Raw genomic sequence first — 27,196 nt, 5'->3', positions numbered from 1 at the left:
TATGTATAATCAGCACAGCATAAGCCAAAGTGTAAGGACGGAATATAGCTAAAACCAAGTGTGGAAGATGCCATTGCAGCTGTTATGAGTATTGCGGTCAGTGACCATCAATAAAATAAGCAGAGAGATTTTCCTTACTGAATATTCCTATGTCTCATATGCATTTGTTTTATACTAAAGTGAATGAATTTGAGTGGAAACACATTTCCTAAATGGAATACTGACTGCAGGACACACAGTCGAGATTTAGTTAAAGACATGGACTATTTCGCTAAATACAAATGAATGCGCATATGTATAATGAAACCCTTACATTTTCAATGAGATATAATCTAATGTGTTATTGTGCTAATAATTTTGATCAAAGGTATTCACGCCAGAGCTCACTTGGCTCCGTTTGGCTTGCAAATAATTATTGGCTGCATTTGCCTCCGAAAGATATATGTTACAACAAACACAGCAAGCAAATTTATTTGCGGTGCCGCTATAGGTTAAATTTTGGTCACCCCTGATTTACTTGTAGATCTCTTTACCTTCCGAATAGCAACTCATATGATTGATGTTTGCGTCTGAAGTCAGTGTACAACCCAGAAGCTTATCCCAGTTATTGCTTTCTTGTAAAAATGTTTACAAAACATAAAATAACAATTAAAACAATTTTCTTCAACGAAATGCTCTGTCCTTTGCCATATTGCAAACGATCTATCAACAAGAAAGACGTGATAACAAAATATAATAAAACACTCAATTTTGATTAAAGAAAATGGATTATGTTTATTTCATTATTCAGATAATGTCAGATAATTCAGTTTATGTCATTTATGATTTGACGATTTGAACAAAATAGCGGTTAGCCACCACGGCACTGTTTGCCTTTTTTCGCTTGCCCGGTGCAGCATACCGGCTATAGTGCGCTGAATGTTGTCTTCGAACTCCTCGTGCGTTGTTGGTCGATTGGCATACACCTTTGATTTAACATACCCCTCAGTAAATAATCTAAAGGTTTTAAATCGAATCAACTTGGCCACCATTGAGCTGGGTCATTTTTCGAAATTGACGAGTCACCATGTATTATATCTAAATACAGACGTGACACATAAAGCGGCGCACCTTTTTATTGGAAACAGGAATCGTTCGCGTCGATTTCCAAATTGCGGGAAAAAGTCCGTCAACGCTAGCTATTGATGGAAACGATTTTCCTGACTCATTTAGAAAGATATAAGGTCCGATGGAGTAAAGCAAAAGTATCACGTCAACTTTATTGGTTAACGCGGTACTTTCTTCTTCTTCAACTCAACTCACCTCATTCAATCTAACTGCTTTAAAGGGTTACATGGGTTTATGGGTTTCAAAAAACCGATTTTTTTCTATTGTCTTATTAAATTCTACAACATCTTTATAATATTTTAGAATATTGTCCTAAATTTTCAAGTTGATCCGAGGGATAGTTTCGGAGATACAGCTTTGAGAACTTGTGCGCTCGAGGCTAGCTGGTCTATGTGCCGTCTTTAGACGCGTTTTTCTCTAAACTGTGTTTTTGAAATTGGATGATAAGTATTCTCGAGTACCACTTAACCGATCTTCATGAATTTTTACACAGGTCTTTAAGATACAATTCTTAATGACTTGGACGAAGGATTTTTTTTATCGATTACAGGTATTTGAAAAAAAAAAATTTCGCGAAACTTTCATTTTTTTTTTTCTTTGTAAAAATATGTCCCTAAAATATAACTTCAGTATTTGTTAAGGTTTTAATTAAAACACATATTTTTTCACTTGATCATATAAAAGTTATCCTGCGAACGCGAGCGAATCTTTTTTCCAAGGGGTTACCAGAAGTGGCGTCGCAATGGCCAAGTTTAAAATTTTTTTCCAAAAATTTCAGAATTTCTTTGTTAATAGTGTATTATAAAATATTTCTCCCTTTATATGAGAAAAAAATTTTTGTAAAAAGGCTGTTTTACCCAAGGTAACCCAACTAACCACACATTAAGGAAATCTAAAAGCTACTCTCTTTCAAGGTGCAGATGTCAATGTGTCTTTTTTATACTCTCGCAACAAAGTTGCTAAGGAGAGTATTATAGTTTTGTTCACATAACGGTTGTTTGTAAGTCCTAAAACTAAAAGAGTCAGATATAGGGTTATATATACCAAAGCGATCAGGGTGACGAGTAGAGTTGAAATCCGGATGTCTGTCTGTCCGTCCGTCCGTGCAAGCTCTAACTTGAGTAAAAATTGAGATATCTTGATGAAACTTGGTACACGTATTTCTTGGCTCCATAAGAAGGTTAAGTTCGAAGATGGGCAAAATCGGCCAACTGCCACGCCCACAAAATGGCGGAAACGGAAAACCTATAAAGTGTCATAACTAAGCCATAAATAAAGATATTAAAGTGAAATTTTGCACAAAGGATCGCATTAGGGAGGGGCATATTTGGACGTAATTTTTTTGGAAAAGTGGGCGTGGCCCCGCCCCCTACTAAGTTTTTTGTACATATCTCGGAAACTACTATAGCTATGTCAACCAAACTCTACAGAGTCGTTTTCTTCAGGCATTTCCATATACAGTTCAAAAATGGAAGAAATCGGGTAATAACCACGCCCACCTCCCATACAAAGGTTATGTTGAAAATCACTAAAAGTGCGTTAACGGACTAACAAAAAACGTCAGAAACACAAAATTTTACGGAAGAAATTGCAGAAGGAAGCTGCACACAGGCGTTTTTTAAAAATTGAAAATGGGCGTGGCCTTGCCCACTTATGGACCAAAAACCATATCTCAGGAACTACTCTACCGATTTCAATGAAATTCGGTATATAATATTTTCTTAACACCCTGATGACATGTACAAAATATAGGTGAAATCGGTTCACAACCACGCCTTCTTCCAATATAACAATATTTTGAATTCCATCTGATGCCTTTTCTGTATAATACGAGTACATACATTAGGAACCAATGATGAAAGCGGAATAAAACTTTACAAAAATACGGTATTTGAAAAATATGTAAATGACGTATAATGAAATCTCGATTATCACTTTATCATGCGAGAGTATAAAATGTTCGGTGACACCCGAACTTAGCCCTTCCTTACTTGTTTTTCTTTGTACTTCTTTTTTGTACATGTGAATTCTGGTTGCCATGCTGGATTTTTAGACCAAGCACTAATTCCTTTTGATGTCGGGTGCATTGCTTAAAATGGAGCCATCCCAGTACATTTCGCATTTTCTTGAAAATCAGATCATGTTACCCTAACTGCTTTACTTTTTATCGCCTATTGGACTTCACTCTAGAGCTTTAAAATGTCATCGATAAAATAATTCTAGGGTTTTGGAAAATATAGTTGAATACTGTGTTTTGAACTAAGTTTAAATTTTTATGGAGAAAGATAGGTTCAGTTATGTCCGGAATTCCTTTGCAAGCATTTATTATCAATAGGTTTTATTACAAATTGGGGTCAAGATAGATGCATATTGAGTGATTATTTGTGTTGGTGTCCAAATTCGGCTCCTACCTTAAAGATGAAGTTGACTCCTGATCGTTATATATCAAGTATAGACACTTTTCTGAATTATGTCAAAGAGCTTAACAAATATTAACAACCGCATTTGGTGTGACCAATGTTACATAAAATCATTTACAAACTGTTTTTAAGAGCTATAAAAAATAAGTAAATCTTACAAAATTAGCTCAAAACCCAAACATTGAAATCGATTTTAGTCGAGTGGAGTAAAGCAAGCGTGTCCGCATAGGTGCTTTTCAACTATTTCCAACATTGCCAAAATTAATAATATAGTGTTTTCGACATCTCAATAAACAATTAGTTTAAATTGTATGTGTATGTACTTTTGTAGATATGTTTTTGAAGTTTCAACTTGGAACTTAAGTTACTTTGTCATTCTTTTATCAAAGCATTTCATGCTCCGCTCGACAACTTGTCTATCAAGTTACCAATAACTAGGTATAAACTCGAATAATTCCATCTGCTTCATTATAATGCTATACGCCCGAGTATGTTGTGTATGTATATATGTATAATACTTGTATATATGTACAACACAAAACAATATCGTACGAGAAATGGTTCATCAATTATGCGTAGCATGCATCACAATATGTTCAATCCCAATTGATGGGGAGCGTAGAAATTTAATCAGCAGAAAGTTAAAGCAGCTACTTTATGGCAGCTCAGCCTTTTAGCAAAGTGCGAAAGATAAAAACATTGAAGCGCAATCCTAATACAATTTGCTGCTATGTTTAACTGTATGTGTGTCAAGCTGTTCATAAGTGCGCCGATAATGACTTATAACAGGCACAAATTACGGTTGATATTTACATATATATATGTGCATTAAGGTGGCTAAAAAAATTTTTAATATTTTTTTCGCAGGAAAACATGCAGTTTTCTTTTATCAGATTCAAATGTCGCTTCCAACCACTCGAAAAAATAGTTTCATAGATGGTGCATTATCATCGTCTAAGCTCAATGAATTTTTCTTCCATAATTTCGGCTATTTTCGACGGATATTCTCACGCAAACGCCTCAATACGAACAAATAGAACTCTCTATTGACTGTCTGTCCCACCGGAAAAATTCATGACACAAAAAAATATAAATATCGAAAAAACAATGACCATCTTCTTGATTTTTGAACGACTTTGACTCGTTTTTTCCCTCCATTCCGTTGATTGTTGACTTGTTTGCATGTCAAACTCATAAAACCATGTCTTTCAAAGAGACCTCTTTACGGTACTCTTTTTGAAGAAAATTCAGCTTTATCGGGACGAGTCGAGCAGGAACGCGTTTCATACCCAAAATATCCACCGAATTCGTTCGAACGGACTCGCAAGAAATATCGAGCTCTCTTTCCATCTCTCTAACATTTGTCTTTTTCAAGCATCATATCCTTAACTTTTTGAATATTTTCATCAGAGATTTGAATTTTTTGTCTGATAATAAGAAAGAAATAGAAGACTGTAAGACGGAGAACCTTACCATTATACTTAAGAGTTATACTTGGGAAGACTATTTTAGCGTTGCCTAAAAAGCTATTTTGCCCACCCTAATGTACGTATAAGTGCACATACATACAAGTATGTATGTAGTTACAAACAACATGTTGACGCTAACGCTAATTATTGTTGTCTGTAAACAGCGATTCACACACATGCATGCATGCATAATGGCTCATCACATATGCGCTTCGTGCGCCCCCTACAAAAATACGCTTTTATTTGCCGATACACAGGCATTAGCATGTATCAATTTCATATTAAATATGCATCAAAAATCGTTCAATTAGTTCGCCGCGTAGGCAACGATTTGTAATCAATTATGCTGGCTACATATGAGAGCTGTTTACAAGGAATTTAGCAAAAAGTAACATTTGCCGGCAGTTAAGGCCAATGGCAGTGTCAGGAAGTAGGCAAAGGATAATGACGCCGGGTGTAAGCAAAGCAAAAATATCAAAACCAAACTCATTTGGAATTTGTGGACCGTAAAAATTCGAGGTTAATGTGAGCGCTTGACTTTTGCACCAATACATAGCGGTATCAAAGCGTAAATAAGTAAACTCGTAAAGAGAAAAAATCTGAATTGCGTAAAAATAAAATTTGTATATCAAATACTTAATTTAAAATAAATTTAATATGTATCTTCAATCATTGGGATTTTTTAATATTTGTTTCTGAGCTTAACTTTGGTATGGATTTTCATCCATGTGGTACGAGTAACAAATCAGATAAATGAATGATTGCCAAGACCATGTACGTAATCGGAATGGGACCACATTTATATATGTTAAAAAACCGCTTACCTGGCAGTATTCTACGAAATCAATAGGGTATGTCTTGCGGATCTATGGCGTCAACAAATATAGTAATAAAAGGAAAATCTTAAATATGAAAATAAGTACTTTATAACAAAAGTTGTGAAAGGGACATTGAAAATGTGTCATAAATAATATATTTACAAATTTAGATCTATTTTGGAAAGCGTGACTCATACTTGTATCGCTGCATATCAGATATAGCATATGATCAAATTTAAACCGGACTAATGAATTTAAGCTGCGCGCGAAAGCCGCCGCGATTAATTTTTTTTAGATTATTACAAACTTTTTTTATGTTTTTGTCTAGCTTGATCTCTCTAAGTCAATAAGTGTTTATGGTATTTGGCAGCTGTTTGTTAACGACGCGAACAGTTTGACTGGAGATCACCGATCCTCGCTGTCAGTCAACTATTTATTTCGATCGTAATAAATCAATGAAAAAACAGTACACAATTACTGATGAGTTTTCTTTATCTACATCCAATTTAGAAATCCTCAATACAACATGTTTTGTTTTTCTCAAAGTTTACTATTTTCACATTATAAAGGACAATATATTTGTTTCTACTAGATTTCAAGTTGATTTATTGCCTTCCTTTTTTAAACTATGTTTTTCTCTGCTATTTTAGAACAAAGCTTTGACTTTGTGAAAACCTGTAGTCCAAAGATGGCTCTCTACTGAGTGGCAGCTTTATGGCATAATACCAAGAACGAGAGCGATATTATCGATTATCGGCAAAAGCTTAGTAACCAAGAAGATCATTGCACTAAATCTGGAGTAACCATTCAAACCAACCAACATGCAGTGTTTGGAAAATTATATTTAACTTTCTTCGCGTTTCGTAGAAATTTACATTTTCGACAGACATCTACTTTATCAACTAAAACAAAATGTTTGAAGAACCTTCGTTTGTGAATTGCGGCACCCACCTAATATAAATTTCGCAATATTTCTTATACTCAGTATTTTAGACATTTAGCAAAATACATATGTACATTTGTAGGGGCATATTTTCCATCATTGCGTTAAAAAGGCGTTCATATTCTCAAGGCCTCTGCGCCATATTTGCAATAATTGCAGTGTGCTAGGTTTGCCCATAAATATCCATACATTCAAATATATGTATGTATGTACATTCCCATGCTCGTAGGCAAACATTTGGTTTTTTCCAGTATTTTACGCCCATGCAATCGCTTTTACTGACTTAATAGCACAAACGTACTTTTTTGGCAACATTTGAACTGAACGTCGCCAAGATACACCCACAAAGATTTTCTTGATAACAACGACTCAACTAACATTTGCGGTTTCATAATGCACTCGTGCATATATTTACTTATAAGTCTGGCTACACATGTTTCACATTTGTATATATGTATATGTGTGTGCTACTATAAATGTGTATGCACATACATACATATGTATATATTTGGGTATTTGTTTCCATTATTTTGTACTCGTCAAAGCGGCATTGGCAATGGCAATGACTGAGCCAATTTCTGCTTTAGCCTTTCACTTGGTTTCATAGTTAGCGCTTCTTTCAATAAATAATAAACTTGGCAGCATGACAAATCTATGATAATTACCTTCAAAAAATTTCTTTTGTATTTCGACTTCAAGATCAATTGCTTGTCCTGATGTGTGTTAAACATCTCGAATTAAATCGAGTTAAAAATCAGTTAATATTTTAAACTAAATATGATTCCCTGTAGAAAAAGTTTTACTACTAAAAATATAGTTAATTATAAAAAAACAAGAAAAAACATTAGCTTAGGTTACACCAAAGCTACAATACCTGTCGCAAGTACAAAAAATTTCTTAAAGGAGCTTGATTCTGATCGTTCAATTTCTTTGGAGAATAGATTATTGTCTAACTTCGAAGAGATGAAAAAGTTGTCCATACAGGATTTTGATTTTGATCGGTTTTATCTAACTAAATAAATGATATAGTTTTTCCAATATTGGCGAGTGCAACAAATGAGCAGCTTCTTGAGGAAAAAAGGACGTTTTGATCCAAAATAACAAAAACTGTTGGAGTAGTTCAAGAATTTACTTACAGTTAAACGAACAAACTGGGCTAAATCGACTTAGCTTGTCACCCTGATTATTTATATAGAGTCCTCGAATTCTTTCCTGGGTGTTACAAACTTTGTGGCGTATTTAACATACCCTGTTTTTTTACGTTACTGGAGTAGAAACCACTTACGCGTTTATAGCCGAGTTATCAACTGCGCGCCAGTCGTTTTTTCTTTTCGCAAGGTGGCGCCAATTGGAGATTCTAAGCAAAGCCAGATCCTTCTCCACCAGGTCTTTCCAACGGAGTGGAGCTCTTCCTCTTCCTCTGCTTCCCCCGGCAGGTACTGCGTCGAATACTTGACCATAAATCTTCCGCAGAACCTTTCTATCGAAAACTCATAACACCAATTCATCAGCTGTTGTCATCGTCCATGCCTCTGCACCATATAGCAGGACGGGAATAATGAGTGACTTATATAGTTTTGTTTTTGTTCGTCAAGAGAGGACTTTACTTCTCAATTGCCTATTTAGTCCGAAGTAGCACCTGTTGAGATATCCTGCGGTGGAATTTGGTGTGGACGTTGTTGTTGTGTTAATGCTGGTCCCAAGATAGACGCAATTATCTACGACGTCAATAGTGACGTGGGAGCCTAGTCGCGAGTGTCGCGCTCTTTTGTTTGTTGATAGGAGATATTTCGTCTTGCCCTCGTTCACCACCAGGCCCATTTCCTTATTCATTCTGGAGAAAGCAGAATTAATGGCGCGGCGCGGTTGTTAGGGTCAATGATATCAATCGTCAGCGTACGCCAGCAGCTGTACACTCTTATAGAAGATGGTACCTTTTCTGTTTAGTTCTACAGCTAGAATCATTTTCTCAAGGATATAGATTGAAGAAGTCGCAGGTTAGGGAGTCGCCTTGTCTGAAACCACGTTTGATATCGAACAGTTCGGAGAAGTCCTTTCCGATAGTGATGGAGATTTTGGTGTTGCACAACGGCAGTTTACAAAGCCCTATATATTTTGTGGGGATGCCAAATTCAGACATCGCGACATAAAGGTAGCTCCTTTTCGTGCTGTCAAAACAAGCTTTGAAATCGACGAACAGGTGGTGTGTGTCGATCCTCTTTTCACGAGTCTTTACCAAAATTGTGAATATCTGGTCAATTGTTGATTTTCCAGGTCTAAAGCCACACTGATAAGGTCCAATCAGTTTGTTTTCGGTGGGGTTTAATTTTTCACACAATACGCTCGATAGAACCTTATATGCGATGTTGACGAGGCTTATCCGATGGTGATTGGCGCAAAATGTGGGGTCTCCCTTTTTGTGGATTTTGCTGAACACACTTAAATTCCAATAGTTGGGCATGCAAAGAAGTTTACAAAGAAGCTGATACATGCTCCTGATCAGTTTATCGCCGCCGTATTTGAATAGCTCGGCCAGCAATCCATGATTTTAACCTTAAATTTCGCTTATGAATTCTAAATTACTATATTTGACCCTTCCCAGCCATGAGTTATTATAGATAGTTTAAGGCTATTTATCGATTAAAGCTTTACGCTTAGAAATCACTTTTTTTAGGTTTTTAGTCTCGACATATTAATGAAGTCCTTTTCATACAAGTATTCTTTTGAGATCCTGTTGAAAAGAATCCAAAGGAAATATATAGGCGTCATAAAATCACTGATTGATGCGTCTTTTCACGCTTTGGGTTCAAGTCATCTCATAAATACAAATATATTATAGAATAATAAGTTAGTAACTACTTATATCAGTGATTTTAAAATAACCTTGTTCATGAGCTATTAGAGTGATTAAAACTGCAAATAAATCTCCATAAAGTCACTCATACCACATGGTGCCCCAAAACACTTGCACATATAAATTCAATTCCTTACAGCGCTGCATCGAAAACAGACTTTTGTTGCACTTCGAGAAAGTCATGTGTTACGCTTCTTTAGCAAACCGTGAACGCTCTTGCTGCAACTGACAATTATTGCCACAACGACATTGTACTCAAGGTCAATGCCAGCTAACCAGTGAACAGTAATTTGCAGTTGCATTCGCCAAAATAACACAAATACAAATATCTGTAACAATAATAACGACATAAAAGGCATTAAAGGCACAGCAAATAACCACAAAGTGCAATGCAGATTAAGGTGGACTTACTCGCTAAATGCACCCGTGCGTAGATATACTTGGCTGTATGTATGTGTGTGTGATACATTTTATTACTTAACAATACGGCTTGCCTTTGTTTCAATATTACATTTTTGTTGTACTTTTATTTTGCAAATTTCCAGTGCTTTCTCGCCTTTTGTCTAAGTTTGTGCGCAACTTTGTGCTTTGTGCTTTTCGCAACAATTTCATTTCTTAAAATTCCCATTCAAAACCACTTCAAATACGAATCTACATGCTTACATTGACGCATATATACATACAATTTGTAATGTTTTTGAGCCGCCTACAACAATAGCTGGATCTAAGCGTTGCATGCAATTCAACCAAGCTCTTTTGCCATTTCCGGCACTTATAACAAACAGCTTTACTGCTACTAAGCCACCCGTGGACCTTCACTCTTTCCTAAATTTCTTAGTGCCGCCAACATAACGTCGTCATCAGCAGCAGTTCCATTGTTGCTGCAGCACTTATTATACAAGCATTTCTAACAAGTTGCGACACACCCACTTGTTTATAAGCGTTTAGCAAATAACTGTATGCATACGAGGTCTACAACATATGTACTTAAATCGAATTAGAAAGAAAATAATAGTGTTGATATTATCATATGTACCAATTTTAGGGTACCACCGATTTGCTGATGGATGTTATTAGGAAACGCATATGGTTCTTAGGGTTGATCTTTGTCACGCAATAATTTTAAGGGGTCAGTAGGGTAATCTTTTTTCAAAATTTTTTTTTCTTTTTTTTGCATTTTCTGTTCTCTTATACCCTTAAAATTAATGTAGAAACCCATTTTACCATTGGAAGGTTTCCAAAAAGGCCCAAAAATAATAATACCACTCGACGTTCGGACCGCTCGGAGTGCACACCTGATACAGTACACACCAGTACCTCAAACTTTAAACGCGTTTTTCTCAAAACACACTTTTTAAACTGATTCCGGTCGAAACTACTCAACCGATTTGCTAAATTTTTTTTTAAATGTTTACAAAACGCCTGGCTATCGTCCCTATCGTTTTTATAATTTATTGACAATGTTATGACAAAATTTATGTAAAAAAGCATGGGGAAATATTAAAAAAAAATACGTCAATTACTTTTTTATTTATCGAAATTTTTTCATGATTCTAGTAGTGACGTTAACCTTTCACGTTCTTTTTAAGAATAAATTGGGTTTTTGTGTTTCAGATGATACAAACATGAAAAATCGTGTCCGCCAGTGAAAAAACGCATCTCATTCACCCAGCCATTTCTCCGACAGATGACATCAAAAACTTCCGAAAAAATTTCTATGAAAAAAAAATGTCAAAAATACAGGCCAGATTACCCTACAGACCCTTTAAACCAACATCCATCAAATAATAATTTCCACTTCCATTCGTAAACAAAAAAATATATATAAATTTTTTAAACAAAAAACACAGAAACTACAAATTTAATAGGATTTCTTTATTATCATTCGAAAGAACATTATTTGGCGTTTATTTTTTGAGGATTATTACTTTCAAATTCTGTTCTGGGCTACGTCTCAGATAGTCCATCCGTTGAGTCCAATGTTCGATGACTCGTTCGAGCATTTCGACTGGTAGCTGGCGAATGACACGTTTGATGTTTTAGTACTCCAAAGCCTGAATCGAAGCGGGATTGTCCGCATAGACTTTAGACTTTACATATCGCCACAGAAAAAAGTCACACGATCTTTCTGGAAAATCAACAGGAACAAAACGTAAAATTATCTACTCACCGAAGTGTTATCTCAATAAATGAATGAAGAAATATGAACCGATGATGCCACCGGCACGCAAACTCTACAAAATCGTTATTTTTTCTAAATGAAATTGCAGCTCTTGAATCTCTTCAGGTTGCTCTTCGTCTCAAATGCGGTAATTTTCCTGGTTTACATCGCTCATCGCTCAACAAAAATGGCTCGAAAACGTCGGATCTTCTTGGAACTTTTAAAAAGCCCATAGAGCGAAGCGTTGTCTTCACTGCGTGCTGGACGTGATCTATGAACGCTGGGTCTCATGGATGTTTGCGAATAGTACGCTCAGTAAGCCGATTATGTTGACCATAAAATGAGGTCAACTAGTTTCAATTAAAAAGCCGAGACCATTCCAAAAATCCATAGATGCTTTTAAAAGATTTCAAGATGAATAAAAAGAAAGAAAGCAAACGTAATCCATGTATTTCTTTCGACATTTGTCCAATATTTAACTCTGCTGTTCAAAATAAATTCGCTACAACCCTTGTACTTGTATGTACTTATGTGACATATGTCCATATGTTAGCATAGTACTCATATTCAAAAATATTTCTAAACCCCTATTTCTTTGATTTCATAGGGCAATATTTGAATGGTGTTTCTTCCTTATCCTCTTTCTGCTTTCATATTTCTGCTGTTTTTTCCAGACACCAAAGAAACTCATATACTCTTGCCTGCATACTCGTATATGACACAGCTTTTGTATATACCATTATTATGTATTTATGTATTTCTATATATATATACACAGTATATGCATTGTATGAACTACTTTTTGTGCTGCCATACTATAGTTTTGTCATTATATTTAGTTCCTGTTGTTGCAATTGTATCCATTACTGCTAAGCTGGTCTCATAGTATTCAGAAAACAACGGCGCTCTTGTTCTGACGTTGAGTGAGTGCTCAGTTTCATAATGATTTAATGACTAAAAGATGAGGAAAAACTTGTGCGGAAAAGTGTTTTTAATAGCCACAAATATGCGTGGTTGTCAACGCGCTATTTAAGCAACTAGAAACTACGAGTATTTACGTATTGTTCCATAAGCGCTAAAGTTGGGATTAAGCGAAAGAATTAAGGATTTTATTTAAAGAATATGAACTAGAACATGATATCGAAATTATATAAAAGAGTGATATAGTGAAGAATTTAGTATAACGTTGTGATATCACACGATCTTGGTAGCCCGAAACGACAAATTATCTGCTCACTGAAGTGTTCTCTCAAATTCTTCTTCTTCACAAATTCATTGATTGATGTGATGTGTGGGAAGTGGCGACGTCTTGTTGAAACCTTATGTCGCCGAGATCACAAGCTTCAATTTCAGATATCAAATAGTCAGTTTACATGGCGCAATAATGGTCGCCATTGAAGGTTACGATCTCACCTGCATAATTTTTGTAGAAATATGGACCGATGATTCCACCGGCCCACAAATCACACCAAAGCCTTATTTTTTCTGAAGGAAATGGCAACTCTTGAATCTTTTCAGTTTGGTCTTCGTCCCAAATCCGCAAATTTTGCTTGTTTACATACCCATTGAGCCAGAAATGGGCCTCATTGCTGAACAAATTTTGGCTCGAGGAAGTCATATCATATTAGAACTTCACGAGAGCTTATGGAGCGAGGCGATGTCACTTGAGAAGGTCGATCATCTTCAATTCTAGCACAAGCTGTATTTTGTACACTTTCAAATTAAGATCTCGACGTAAAATGCGCCAACTCGTTCCATACGTCAGTGCAATTTTCTGCGAATGGCGCCGAATCGAGCATGTGTACACTCTCAGCTACGGCTATTTTATAGGGTCTCGAACGATAAATGGTTAGCATGATGAACTGAGTCGATTAGCCATGTCCGTCTGTATGCCCGTCCGCAAACTAGTCCGTAAACTAGTAACTTATAACCAGAATTTTTAATAGAAGAATCTTAAAACTCTTACCTACAATTATCGATAAAGCAAATATTTCATAGATAATTGCATATTTCTTTAATTACCTGTATAAAGTGCTCTTCAATTAATTCTAATCAATTTCATCTTGTTTAATTTCATTTGCAGGAAATGGGTTAATCAACGAGGCCGAATTCCTGCAATGGGTGGGACGCATTCAGGCGTTACGTGATGAACAGCAACAGCAACAACAACAGCAAGAAGAGAATGCAAGCAAACCAGAGGAGAACGATGATGTCACCGAAGATTTAATCGCCGCATTTAGGTGAGTCAAGTGAATACAAATATACTATGTACTTACGGTATCTATATGTAGGAGTACATAAATGCAACAAACTCTGCCATCTCTCTTTTATATCGATTCTTAGAAACTCGCCCGAGCTTAGTATTAATTAAAGGCGAGCCAATAATAAATAAGGACTATAGGTTTGGTGTATCAGGTGTATGGCTTCTGCTATAAGTGGCAATATTAAAGCGCTGCTTATTCCTATATAAGCTTTAACGAACAGTTAAACAGAACAAAATATATAGATATAGTATTGCATACATATATATGCCATATATGTATATATGTACTCAAACTTGGTCTACAAGTATTAAACTGCTTTAGTTTGAATTTATTATGGTTGGTCTTTATACCTAGAGTCACCATAAATGCTCGGCACTAAACCGCAAATGTTTTCTGACTGACGTCATTTCACTCCCTTGCTGTCACGAGCAGACATTTTTCAGTTTTGCAACCGCTATGCAAGTCCAGGCAAAAGAACCGGCTTAAAACACACTATAAGTAAGCCAGTGTAATGTATTGTACACAGAGATATTTCCGTTTCTTTTGTTTAGCTATGGTTTGGCAATAAATTGCAACTTCCGGTGGCCTGTCACGTTTGTGTACGTGAAGTAAAACCTTAATTCATAATATTTCGAACTGTGAATTATGGAATTTTTACTACATAACATATACATACATACAAATATCTAGCATTTAATTAAATTTAAAGTCGAGAAATTAAAGTAAATTTTAAAACTAATAACTATAACTCAGAACTCAAAAGGTGCGATAGTGTTATTAATCACTTTCTGCTTTTAAAATATTTAAAAAATGGCTACGAATTTATCTTATAAATAACGAGAGCTATATCAGCAAGAGTTCGCACTTCATTTCTGATAACAATGAGTAATTAAAGGAAATCAGGTAATGACCACACCCACCTCCCATAAAATGATATTGTTTACACCTTATATCGGCGCGATAACTTTTTCTTTATTGGCGTAAACATCGCTTACGCGGTTATAGCTGAGTCAGCGCGTCAATCTTTCTTCTTTTTCGCTGTTTGGCGCCAATTGCAGATTCCAAGTTTAGCCAGGTCCTTCTCCATCTAGGTCTAGGAAGTCCTCCTCTTCCTCTGCTTACCTCAGCGAGTACTGCAACAAATACTTTCAGAGCTGGAGTGTTTTCATCCATTCGGACGACATAACTTAGCCAGTATAGCCGTTGTCTCTTAATTGGTTGAACTATGTCAATTTCGTCGTATATCTCTCACAGCTCTTTAAGGATTGGAATGAGCCACTTTTGAATGTAATATCATATCTCAAAAACTATTTGACTAACTTGAGATTACTTAGCATTGTGTGAAACACATAGAGCCGATGTAAATCCTATAAGCTTCTTAAGAGTCTACATCCTTCCCACGTTCCCCTCAACAACAACGTTCGTTGACTTTAACGTGGTTACCTACCGTCGACGGCCTAACACCACGGTGCTGAAGAGCACAGCTCTAAACAGTGCAAGCATGAATTGTTGCCAATTGTTGTCTTAACTTCCTGCCGTACTTTTAGTTCGGCTCCTGCCCGCAATGCAACTTCACATTGAACTAACACAAGGACAGTTCGGCCTGCATTTTGGGTTTAAACCACAATCCCCACGAATCTCCAAGTGAGCTGACCGAAATTACAGCGTGCTCCAAAGTTTTACTTCTCCCCGTGGTAGCAGAATACAGTCTCCGGCCAGACCTTGTAGTCGAAACTACTTCCTGTTGGGCACCCACTCAACTCATGACTGGTGGCAGGGAATATTGTAAAAAAAAAAGACAAAGCCTTTACAGAAAACGTTAGACATTCTGTGCATTAAAATTAAAATTCTTATCGTCACACCCGCTGGCGAAAAATTCCCTCGGCAATCTGGTCTATGTTACGTAAAAAGAATGGACCCGGCCAAGAACTGTGAACTCGTCAACATTTTTTAAATATTTTATTATTAAATAAAATAAATTTTCGTCTACCGTCGGCAAAGCAATTGAGCCATATTTTTCTTGTTTGTAATGCAAATATTAAGGTTTCCGTCAGTATTGTTAATTTTATGCAACTGTCTTTCAGCAACCTCTATGACATAGAGTCTTAACCAAAAACCCCTAGATACAATTCTGTTATATTATGAATACAGAAATATAGCATCTGAATTTGAGCTGAAAGATCGATTGTTATATAGAAGTTATGAGCCAGATACTCTTATTATTAAAATAACAGACTTTACTTACAAAATAATTTAACTTCATTTTATTTATTTTTCACAGAGTATTTGATCGTGACGGCAATGGCTTCATTACCCGCGACGAGCTGCAAACCGCCATGGAAATGATTGGAGAACCCCTCTCAGAAACGCAACTCACACAATTATTGGCCATAGCCGATTTGGATCAAGACGGCCGAATTAATTACGAAGGTAGGTCAATTAAGCACACTTCTTCACACAAACACACAAAGAATGCTGTATCTAACCACATACAGAGTTGCACGTGTATACGTATGTGTATGAAATGCAATATTTTGCAAAAAAGTTGCATGCAGTAATTTTACAGTGCATTAACCTAAACACGACAGAGGTCGACTATGACGCACATCGCTACAGCACGAACACACAGAAACAAACGTGCGCATATGCATAAAATAACAATTATATAGATATATATGCGTTTGTGTATATATTTGCATATACATATATGTAATTATAATATGTGTTTATTGAATAAACTCTTAAGATTTTAATCTGAAAAGTTGTAACAACATTTTCGCGTTATTATTCAAGGTTATGCCGCCATTGCAATGTTGGGGCTTAGCATAAATGATATAAATATTCTCAAACATAAATGCCAATTTATTTACATATATAAATAAGTGAGGATACCAGAAATCACTATTCGTGCAAAGTTTTATCCAATCAATGTAATTGGCTCTTGATTTGTAAACTGGATAGTGAAAGAATAAGATGGAATTTAAAAATGTGTTAGTTATATGTGAAGTAGGCATGGTTTTTATCTGATATCGCCAATTTTTGCACTGTAATGTAGAAAAGACAGGATAATATTAGCTACAGAATTTGGTTGAAATCGGTCGAGTAGGTCACGAGATATGCATTTTCGCCTGAATGTGGGCGTCCAAAGTTGACAGCGGGTCCTATAAAGCCCTCTTGCGCCAACCCGGGTTAAAATCGAATGTCTCTGACGCCTTTAGATATTGATTCAGCACACTTTTAATACATTAAAAAAAACCGTTATATGGAGAGTGCGAGGAGTTATAATCCGAACCCGACTATTTTAGGTAGGTTAGGGATGCCAAACAGATTTGCCCTCAGAGAATTTGGTTATTATACCTTAAATGGGTTGGGAGATATGCACATTAAACGTATTAGAGACCGAAGCCACGGCCACTTTTTGGAATATAATCTCTCCTTGCATGCCAAGAACATGTGCACCAAGTTTCAACAAGATATCTCAATTTGTACTTAAGTTGTCGATTGCCCGGATGGACAGACAGGCAGTCACTCGGAATTCAACGTATACTATACATACATTCGATAGCAAAAAATGCATTTTTTGAAGTTCACGAGTGGATACAACTCCTTAAATTTTATCAAAGTGTAAGTTTTTCCGCAACTTGCGTCATTACAACTAATGGAAAGAGACTGCTATACTAACAATAATTATTTTTCTACAATTAGCGAGCATAAAGAAAGTCTCAATCAATTCTCTTAGCAAAAATGCATAACCTCAAACTATTTAAAACACTGGAAACATCGGCATTAGGGGTCTGATTTAGGAAAAATGGCGAATTATTTCTCAGTATAGCCTCCTTTTGACTCAATACACTTAAGCTAGTGATGTTCAAGCTATTTTTAACCGTCTAAAGGTCTATCACATAACCCTCCGTGGCGGCGATGAGATCCTCATTTGACTCAAATTTCGGTCTGTGAAGCGACTTTTTCAACTTTAAGTAAAAAAGCAGTCACACTTCGAAAAATCTGGTTAATACGTTGGGCAGAAGTTCGTAGCCTAATTCGTCTAATTTGGACAAGGCAACGGCAGAGGTATGAACTGTAAAGCCTTGGACTCTGGTCTATACTAGTGGTTCCATGTTTCATCGATAGTTGGCGGTTTTAACGGCGGATGCAGTGGTCTCACGTTTTTACTTGTTTTCTGGAAAGAACAAACATGGCACCCACCCATGTATACTAATTGCTTTCTCAATCCCAATATCTCGTTAAGGATATGACCCACGCGGTTTTTTGAGATGCCTACTCTTATAATAATATTGTGTGACTTAATTAAAACATATAGTTTACATATATATACATACATATACATATATCCTTTTCTACAATAAAAAACTGTTTTAAAATAAAAGTTCGTTCCATTAAAAAGTAATGGCAACATCTCAATACTTTCACTTTCACACACTCATTTCGCGATCCTCTCTTTTCTATTTTTAAGATTTTTGCTTATGCCAGAGCGATACAATTTGTGCTAATTATTATTGCACAAATTATGAAGTTAACGAACCGACCGGCGTCTTTAGTAAATATGTACAAACATAACAGCGTACAGACGGCACTGACACTTGCTTTCTAAAAATAAGAGCCTTCTGCAAGCAGACGCTTACGTACATATGACGGTAATGTGTTGATGAGAATTCTTAAAACAAACAGCGACAAGTGCACGGGCAGACACATTTACACATCTACACAAATCAGCATAATACTACTGATTTGAAGTAAAACAATTTAATGTCGCCTTTTGATGAACGGTTGAATGACATGTGACCCTTGCTTTGAGTGTTGCATGCTGTCAAACGTTGACGGCTTGCGCTAGAGAGGTTACTAACCCTAAATACATGTTTATGTAAACATTCCTATGCTCTTGTATGCTCTTTCATTTGTATAACTCTCTTTGGGGCGTAATAAAAAGCTCTATTTGACTTGCACATTTTCTTAGTCCTTTCTATTGGCTTTAAAATTCGTTTCTAGTTCATTCCTTTTCAATTCAATTGCCATATCTGTAATATTAAGGAACTGAGAAGTGATTAATCACAAAATTTTAACAATCCTTTTTTTGGTATTTCGAAGTATGTTTAATCCGGCATATGTATACCAATCAGATAACTTTTCCAATCTATGAAATAAGACTTATTTCTAAAATTAAGTGCCTTTAGTTATCTGCATTTTTTATTTGTTTCATTTACATGGTTTCGTTAAATCTTCACACGTTTTCTAATTTGTCAATCTGATTCCAAAAATTCGGTTTGTACGGCAGGTACAAGCTATAGCGGTCCGATATAAGCGGTTCCGACAAATGATCAGCTTCTTAGAGAAAAAAGGACGTGAGCAAAATTTGTAATTGATATCTTACTAAATGAGGGAATAGTTCTCGTATATACTATCTGACGGACACGCAGACGACTAAATCGATTCAGCTCGTTCCGCCGATCATTTATTTTATAGAGTAAACTTAATATATCCTGTTCAGGATATAATAATCCAAATATTGTTTTCGCTATTGCTTTTACCGTCCGTTAAGGTTGATTAGACTTCTTAGTTAGGAAACAACAGGCAAATTTTAATCAAATTGGGTACATAACTTTACCTTGAAAACCTCTATAGTTTAAATACCACTAGCTGGTATTTTATGTCACTTTTACATCCTTCTATATCTTCCCGCAGTCCCAAAATACCAAATATGGTACAATGATTTTTTGATCGTCAAAGAGTTTAGATCCTAATAAAGATATCTTAATATAATAAATGTTTTCAACTCAGCCGGACAACATTGAAAATTGAAGCATTTGTTACATCATTTCTCCGAAATACTTAAAATGCAGGTAATTTTCTTACTTATTCGAAATTTCTTTCTAATTTCATCTTGGTGAAAAGATTTGGAAGGTTCTCAGGCATACACGAATTTTCTTCGATGTGCACAATATACCAACAATTAAATAAAGTTCTCGTAAACTTAGTTAAATAACGCATGTAACTGATAAAGCGAAACTTCATTCTTTTAATCAGAAGTTACTAAAATTTCTATGTTTTAAAAGCATTTTCTATCCTCTTAATAGTTGATCTGTTTAACGACCGGTTTATGGATAGAAATAATTTTCGAGATATGTGGGCAAACTTCTGGACCTATGTATTTACCATATATTGTATATCGTGATGTTATCGTTTTTTAAATATTACGGATATACTCGCACATACTATATGCATTACAAATATTTTAAGAATATAAACTAGCATAAGAAACATATCGAAAATCGTTCAGTGCCAGTAATTTTGGCCATCTCAATGGACGAAACATAAAAAACTTCTCTTGAAGAACTAAAGCCGCTCGACCTTCCCAAGTGATATCGCTTCGCTCTATGGTCTCATGAAAAGATCCAAGAAGATCCGATGACTTCGAGGCAAGTTTTGTTCAGCGATGAGGCCCGTTTCTGACTCAATGGGTATGTAAGCAAGCAAACTTGCCGCATTTGGGACGAAAAGTAACCTGAAGAGATTCAAGAGCTGCCATTTTATCCAGAAAAATAAGGGTTTGGTGTGGTTTGTAGAAAGGTAGAATCTAAGGTCCATATTTCTTCAAAAATGATACAGGTGAAAAAGTAACCGTCAAGGGCGACCGCGCTATGATAATAGACTATTTGATGACTGAAATTGAAGCACGTGTTCTCGTCGACATTTGGTTTCAACAAGACGGCGCCGTTTCCCATACAACGCATCACTCATTAGAGTACACTTCGGTGAGCTGATAATTTCACGTTTTGGGCCAGTCCAATCGACATGAAGATCGTGTGATATCACACCGTTAGACTTTTTCCTGTGGGGATATGTAAAGTATAAAGTCTATGTGAACCATCCTGCTTCGATTCAGGTCTTGAAGCAAAACATCACGCGCGCCATTCGCCAGTTACCAGTCGAAATGCTCGAACAAGTCAACGAAAATTGAACTGAACGGATGAACCATCTGAGACGTAGCTGTGGCCAACATTTGAGAGAAAGATAATGAAAAGAGAATATTAATAAAAAATTCTCCATTAAATTTGAAGTTTCTGTGTTTTTTCTTTAAGAAAGTAGGGAACATCAAAATGGATCACTCCTTATAGTTTTCCACTAACTTTTGCCATTTTCTTTTTATACATACATATGTACATATATCTACAAATTTCTAAATATGATTTTTTATTCTCTTTTCTTGCAGAATTTACGAGACTTTTACTTTAAAGTGATGAACATCCATAAAACTGAGCATACTTACAAATATTAGCGAAGCAACTACAATGTCAACAACAAATATATGCAACAGTTTATATACACACATATACATATATATTTACAACAGTGCAGCATACTCAAGTTACATAAGTACTAAGCAGAAATATGTTTAATATCGAACTCTTCTTGACAAAAACAAAAACTAAATAAAAACACAATTTTGTAAGTTTGTCAGCGTTTATCTGCTGGACCAGAAGCAAGCTAAGCAGCAGCGGGAGGGTGGTGCAACAACAAACACACACATACATATAACACATGCATATGTATAAGTATATGTAGGTATGGCTGTTGGAAGGGGACCACGAAAGTCACAAAAGATTAACATTTTAGTTAATAGGTTGTTAATTTAAAGCATTAAATTTATTTATGTATAGTTTCACACATACAAAAAAACACCAACACACAAACAATGATAAACACATATACATACCTATAGTTAGTTTAAGTTAATTTTTAATTGTAATAAAAACAGTACAGTAATGTGAAAGTGAATAGAAGCGTTTTGTAAAGAACTTAAGATTTTGACATTTTCTTATAAAATTATGAATATGAAATTTAATTAAAATATAACAATTTAAAAAGTAATGAAATTATTCAATTATAAAGTCTAAATTAATTGCATGGAATTTTTCAGATTCGTAAGAAATATAGAAAAACAAAATAATTCGTATAAGTCTGAGCGCGAGAGTGATAAATTTTTGTGTTAAGGGTGCTGCAAAATAAATGTTTCAAAATTCAGCTATGTGAGAGCTAAAAAATGTGTATTTGAAAACAAAAACAAAAAACTGTTCAGATGATGATTTATGTACCGATGCAAGCTAAAATAAATAAGAAATATATATGCAACAAAATGTAATGCAATTTGCAACAAAATTAATTAATATTTACAAGAAAAACTAAAAAACTTAAATTTTCCATATTGTCTTACCACAAAACCAAAAAAAAAAAAAAACAAAAAAAACACCTGAATTAAATTTTAAAACTCTTACTATTCTTAATTATCCGTTTTCTAAAGCTCTATAACTCACATTTGTGTGTGTATGTACATATATGCATATGTGTACATACATACATACAAGTTATATGTATACATACGTATTCGTATGTTATCTAATATGTGCATTATTACTTAGCTTTGTTCGAAACAAACTTAATTATATGCATACAAATAAATATACAAGCATAAACATACTTAATCCATACATACATACATACAAATATGTTATGTATTTTGGAAATGGCATAGAAATTAAAAAAAGAAAAGAATATTTTGTAAAGTTATTTGAATAAATAAAAAGATAAATAAAATTAATTGTTGATTATAAACCAACAGATCAATTTATTTATTAGAGTGTTTTTCTTTTCTCATACCATACTCGAACGAAACTACAAAGAGAACAAGTCATTGAAATCTTAATTTGCCGAAAAGTACTTAGCCTATAAAAGACATGGAAATATTCGAAAAAATGGGTTTTCAACCACCTATTCACCTTCTAGAAATATTTCAAAACAAAACGTACTCGCACGGAGCCAGACCATTCTCCCGGTGAATAGGGTAGCAAAGCGAAACCTGGTCCGACCAATTTGGCTGTGGAACTGCAAATATTTGAGTCGATGTGTTATCATGGTAGAAGGGTATTTTTATTTAAAAACTTTTTTGCCAAATGACAGAGTTTAAGTCGATGTAGATCACATCTTGTGAGTCCCAGAAAACGCATTTCCGGTCAATAGAACAGTCTTCGTCTCCTACGAAGCAGTTTCGTCAGCGGAACTCCACTGTTTCAATTGTATTGAAGTGGACTCACGATTGTGCGATAGCTCAGCTACATACATATATTGTGACAAAAAAGCACCAGGAAATTTTAATTTTAATTCCCCGGGTAAATGATATTTCAAAAAAATGTATTTTGTCTGTCAACAAGTTGCAAGTGCGTTGCAATTTTTACAATGGATAAAAATATAGAGGAAAGAATTTGTCTAAAATTTTGTATTCCTAACCAAATTACAGGATCGGAATCATTGCGAATTTTGGAAAAAGCTTATGGTGAACCAATTTTCTCAAAAACACAAGCTTACGAATACAAAGCCATAAAAGACGGTCGAATGATCGTTGAAGACATGCCTCCTTCAACCTCTTCAACTAATGAAAATTTAAAAAAAGTGAAGGATACAGTGCTTTAAAATCGTCATGCAAGTGGCAGAGATATGGCAAGAGAGTTCGACATCTGTTTCTGTTCTGTAGATTTTTTAGGTATGAAACTCGTTCTTGCTGGACTCGTCCCGATAAAGCTGATTTTTTTCAAAAAAAGTACGAATTCCACTACATTCATGGAGACCATTATAACTGTCGATGACACAATTACCGGAATGGAGGGAAAAAAAGGAGCCGAAACCAAAAAAGCACGTCAAAGCCGCTCAAAAAGCAAGGTGAAGCTCATTGTTTCTTCTATATTCGTGGTTTGGTCCATCATGAATTAGTTCCGGAGAGGAGTTCTAATTGGCCGTACTGAGGGGTTTGCGTGAAAACATCCGTTGAATCCGTCCGTAATTGTGGAAGAACAATTCATGGATTCTACACGATGATAATGCGCCATCGCGTCGAGTCACGATTGTGACCGAACTTAAAGCCAAAAACGTAATGAATACCATCGATCAACCATCATATTGACCAGATTTAGCTCCGTGTGATTTTTGCAAACTGAAATTACCGCTCCTGGAATCCATTTTCGGTGGGTCAAAGATATAAAACAAAATTCGCTGAAGGCCATACCAAAAAGTGATAAAGAAAAATCTTGATTTTGATCGTGAAGGTGCCTTGTCAAGTTTTTCATGCAAGAACTTGAGATCCGTAGAGCAGTCTCTTGGGAAGAAAAGGACGTAAGCAAAGTTTCAGATCGATATCGAAAAAACTAAGAAACTAGTTCGCCTATATAAAGACGATCTGGTGAACGGCTAAATCGGTTATTCTTAAAGAACTTAAACTCCAACAAATAAACTCACCCAGCGCAAATATTATAAGAACCCCTGCCGACAGTTTAAAAATGGATGAAATCGGATAATAACCCCGCTCACTTCCCATATAACGGTATTGTTAATAAATAACTTAAAGCGCAATAAATCAATAACTAAATACGCCAAGTACATTCAAGTTTACCCGCGAGATAGTATGATTAACGGCTTTAACGGAGCCGGGTCAAACTTCGACGATGGGCGTGGCACCGCCCACTCTTAGGTAAAACATTTATATTTGTGTTTAGAATGAATAAAATTGGGTGAAAACACGTCCTAGACCCCATATAACTAACAGGCCTTATGAACGTGAAAGCTTTAATCCTTGCAGCTAGCTAGAGTATGAAAAAAATTATAGTATTCTTTCACGCTATTCGAGACTAGAAATATTAAGAGATACAAGTACATATGTATATCGAAGAAAAGAATGGTATACACACAATCAAAACCAAAAAATATACGCACTTGAACATATTAGTGTTTTAACAAAAAACATATTTAGAAATGTAAATATCGAATATATCAAACTACTTTGTTCTGAACTCTGCTATAATATTTAAGAAAAAATAATAGGCAATTAAATTTTTTTTTATGTTCGAAACGTCGTATTATGTGAAATAGACATCAAAATTTGCTTTTAATTTTTGTTACATATATATTTTCGAGTGCGTTGTTTGCAGCAAACAAAAATTCGCTAAAAATATTAATCTATTAATATTTGTATAAAAACTGCAAATAAAATTGCAACGCCGTGTTTTTCAGTGGAATTTAAATATAAAAAATAACAACTAGAGTCAGCAATGTCTGACGAAAAATCCGAAAAAAAGGAATTTGATATTGAAGATGAACATTTAGAAAAAATTGAAAGATACAAGGAACCAGAAAAACGTTTCCCGGCTGGGGAGTCGGTAAGTTTTAAAAAATAAATATATTTTAGAACAAGTAAATTGTGCATTAAAATTTTGAAACATAACAAAGCAAGAAAAAACTTCTAACTTCATGTCGTCAAGAAAGCAAGAATATTTATATTAATTAAATATTATAATCAATGTATTACATTTTGTAATCAAACGTTTCTATTAATATTCACGTTTATCGCTGACTGAAACTACCGTATTTTATTATTTCAACTCGTTGAACGTACCTTGCGTTCTGACGTAACAACCACACTTTGACATTTGTATCGCATGTACTACATTTTCATCCTCCACGGAAAATTTCTTTTTTTAAGCCGAATGTAAAGAAAGTGCGTGTGGTTTTTCACCAGTTGTGTACATATATGGCGGACTAAGAAAATCGATTATATTTTCCACTTAAACGCAATACTATATTGATGCGAATATAAACGCAAATCGAATAAATTCATAATCCGGGTGATCCTCGTGTTTTGGTTTCAGTTGTTTTACATTTTCTTATTATTTCCGTGCTTTGCAAAGGAATTTTAGCTGATTGGTTAGAAGCAGTCACTTGAAATTGTATCAAGCTGTGCTTTTAAAATACAATAAAGCATATTACCAAGTATACATCCATTCTTCCACATATACCGTAGAGCGACGTAGGAGTACGTCGCGTAAAAAATAGCAAAAGTGGATTCCGTAAAGATTGAAGATTTAATGGATTCTGATCCTGATATCGAAATCATCGAAAAGGATAGCGGAATGTCATCATTGGGCGGAAGCAAGGACGAAACACCAGAACGACGGGCAATTGAAAAAGCTGTAAGCATTTATTCCTAAAGCACTAAGAACCCAAAGGAATATGATTCAAGTTTCATAAATGCTTTTAAAATATCGAAGAAAAATTAAATATTCATGAACGCCAAGATTTGTAGTATTTTTTTAATCATAAAGAAGTCAATATGTTATATCTCATTTATTGTGCATAGAAATAATTGTGTGCATCTTTTTTGTTACAGACGGCGCCTAAAAATTCAGACGATGAAAACTATGACGACGTAAGTTTTTTAAATGTATATTTATTTAAGTTTCTTTCAAATAATTACAGAAAAATCAATCATGTTTACAGCAACCATTTGCATAACCTCACTTTGATTAGGCAATCATACTGTGCATACCTGCATATAAACCGTTTAATTTAATTAACTCTTATCAGTGACATTAAACATTTTTGTCGCATACAAAACAATGAGACTTAACTCAAACTCTTGTAAAGATATAGAAAAAAAACACTAACACTAAATATGAAGTTATCTTGTTACAATACTTTCTGAAATATGTTTTATTATAAACAAAACCGCAATAATACTACACTTATTTTGCAGGAGCCAGATGAAACTCTAGGCGAACGTCTTTGGGGCCTTACAGAAATGTTCCCAGAACCGGTACGACGGTTAACTGGCAAAATGGTCGATCTTACAACCACCAGCATTAAGGGTCTTTACTCGTTTTCGTGCAATGCTTCCTGGATCTTCTTTACGAGTTCAGTTATTTTGTTTGCACCCGTCATATTTGAAACGGAACGCGCACAAATGGAAGAGATGCAAAAGTCCCAGCAAAAGCAGGTGCTACTAGGTCCAGGTACGGCGATGGACCGTGCTGGTCCACCACCATCGTTACCACTTATTCGTTAAGTTCGTACAACTTCTACTGATAAATTTGTAAGAAAAGAAAGAAAATACCCCGCAAATCAAAACAATTAATCCTCTTCAAATTAATCAATAATAACAATAGGACAGAGGAAAATTCCTGTAACGCGTTCATCGTTTATTGATAAACAAAAATGCAATTTTCTTGTAGACGTAAAATAAAATTAATTACTATTGAAAATACTTAAAATGTTTATATTAAACGCAAACGTAAACTTTATATATAGATAACTACAAACTACCA

General features: G+C 35.1%; 2 protein-coding genes across 6 annotated transcripts in view; both read left to right on the top strand.

The window, feature by feature from the left end:
* LOC126761376 (calcium-binding protein E63-1) overlaps positions 1-22,680 on the top strand; it is a 147,215-nt gene extending 124,535 nt beyond the window's left edge. For all 5 annotated transcript variants that reach the window (XM_050477480.1, XM_050477479.1, XM_050477483.1 and 2 more), the window contains 3 exons: positions 13,856-14,012; positions 16,318-16,466; positions 21,265-22,680. In XM_050477480.1, coding sequence (XP_050333437.1) covers positions 13,856-14,012; positions 16,318-16,466; positions 21,265-21,287 — 329 coding nt within the window. In that variant the 3' untranslated portion in view covers positions 21,288-22,680. The remainder of the gene's footprint in view (positions 1-13,855; positions 14,013-16,317; positions 16,467-21,264) is intronic.
* Positions 22,681-25,513: 2,833 nt separating this feature from the next.
* LOC126761186 (mitochondrial import receptor subunit TOM22 homolog) lies at positions 25,514-27,135 on the top strand. Its single transcript, XM_050477146.1, has 3 exons — positions 25,514-26,065; positions 26,263-26,301; positions 26,629-27,135. The coding sequence occupies exons 1-3, from the start codon at positions 25,961-25,963 to the stop codon at positions 26,935-26,937; spliced, it is 453 nt and encodes a 150-aa protein (XP_050333103.1). The 5' UTR covers positions 25,514-25,960; the 3' UTR covers positions 26,938-27,135.
* Positions 27,136-27,196: the final 61 nt, after the last annotated feature.

This window comes from Bactrocera neohumeralis, chromosome 6 (assembly GCF_024586455.1).
Source record: "Bactrocera neohumeralis isolate Rockhampton chromosome 6, APGP_CSIRO_Bneo_wtdbg2-racon-allhic-juicebox.fasta_v2, whole genome shotgun sequence".
Classification (NCBI taxonomy): domain Eukaryota; kingdom Metazoa; phylum Arthropoda; class Insecta; order Diptera; family Tephritidae; genus Bactrocera; species Bactrocera neohumeralis.
The sequence above is the reverse complement of the archived record's forward strand: the minus strand, read 5'-3'. Positions and strand labels throughout refer to the sequence as shown.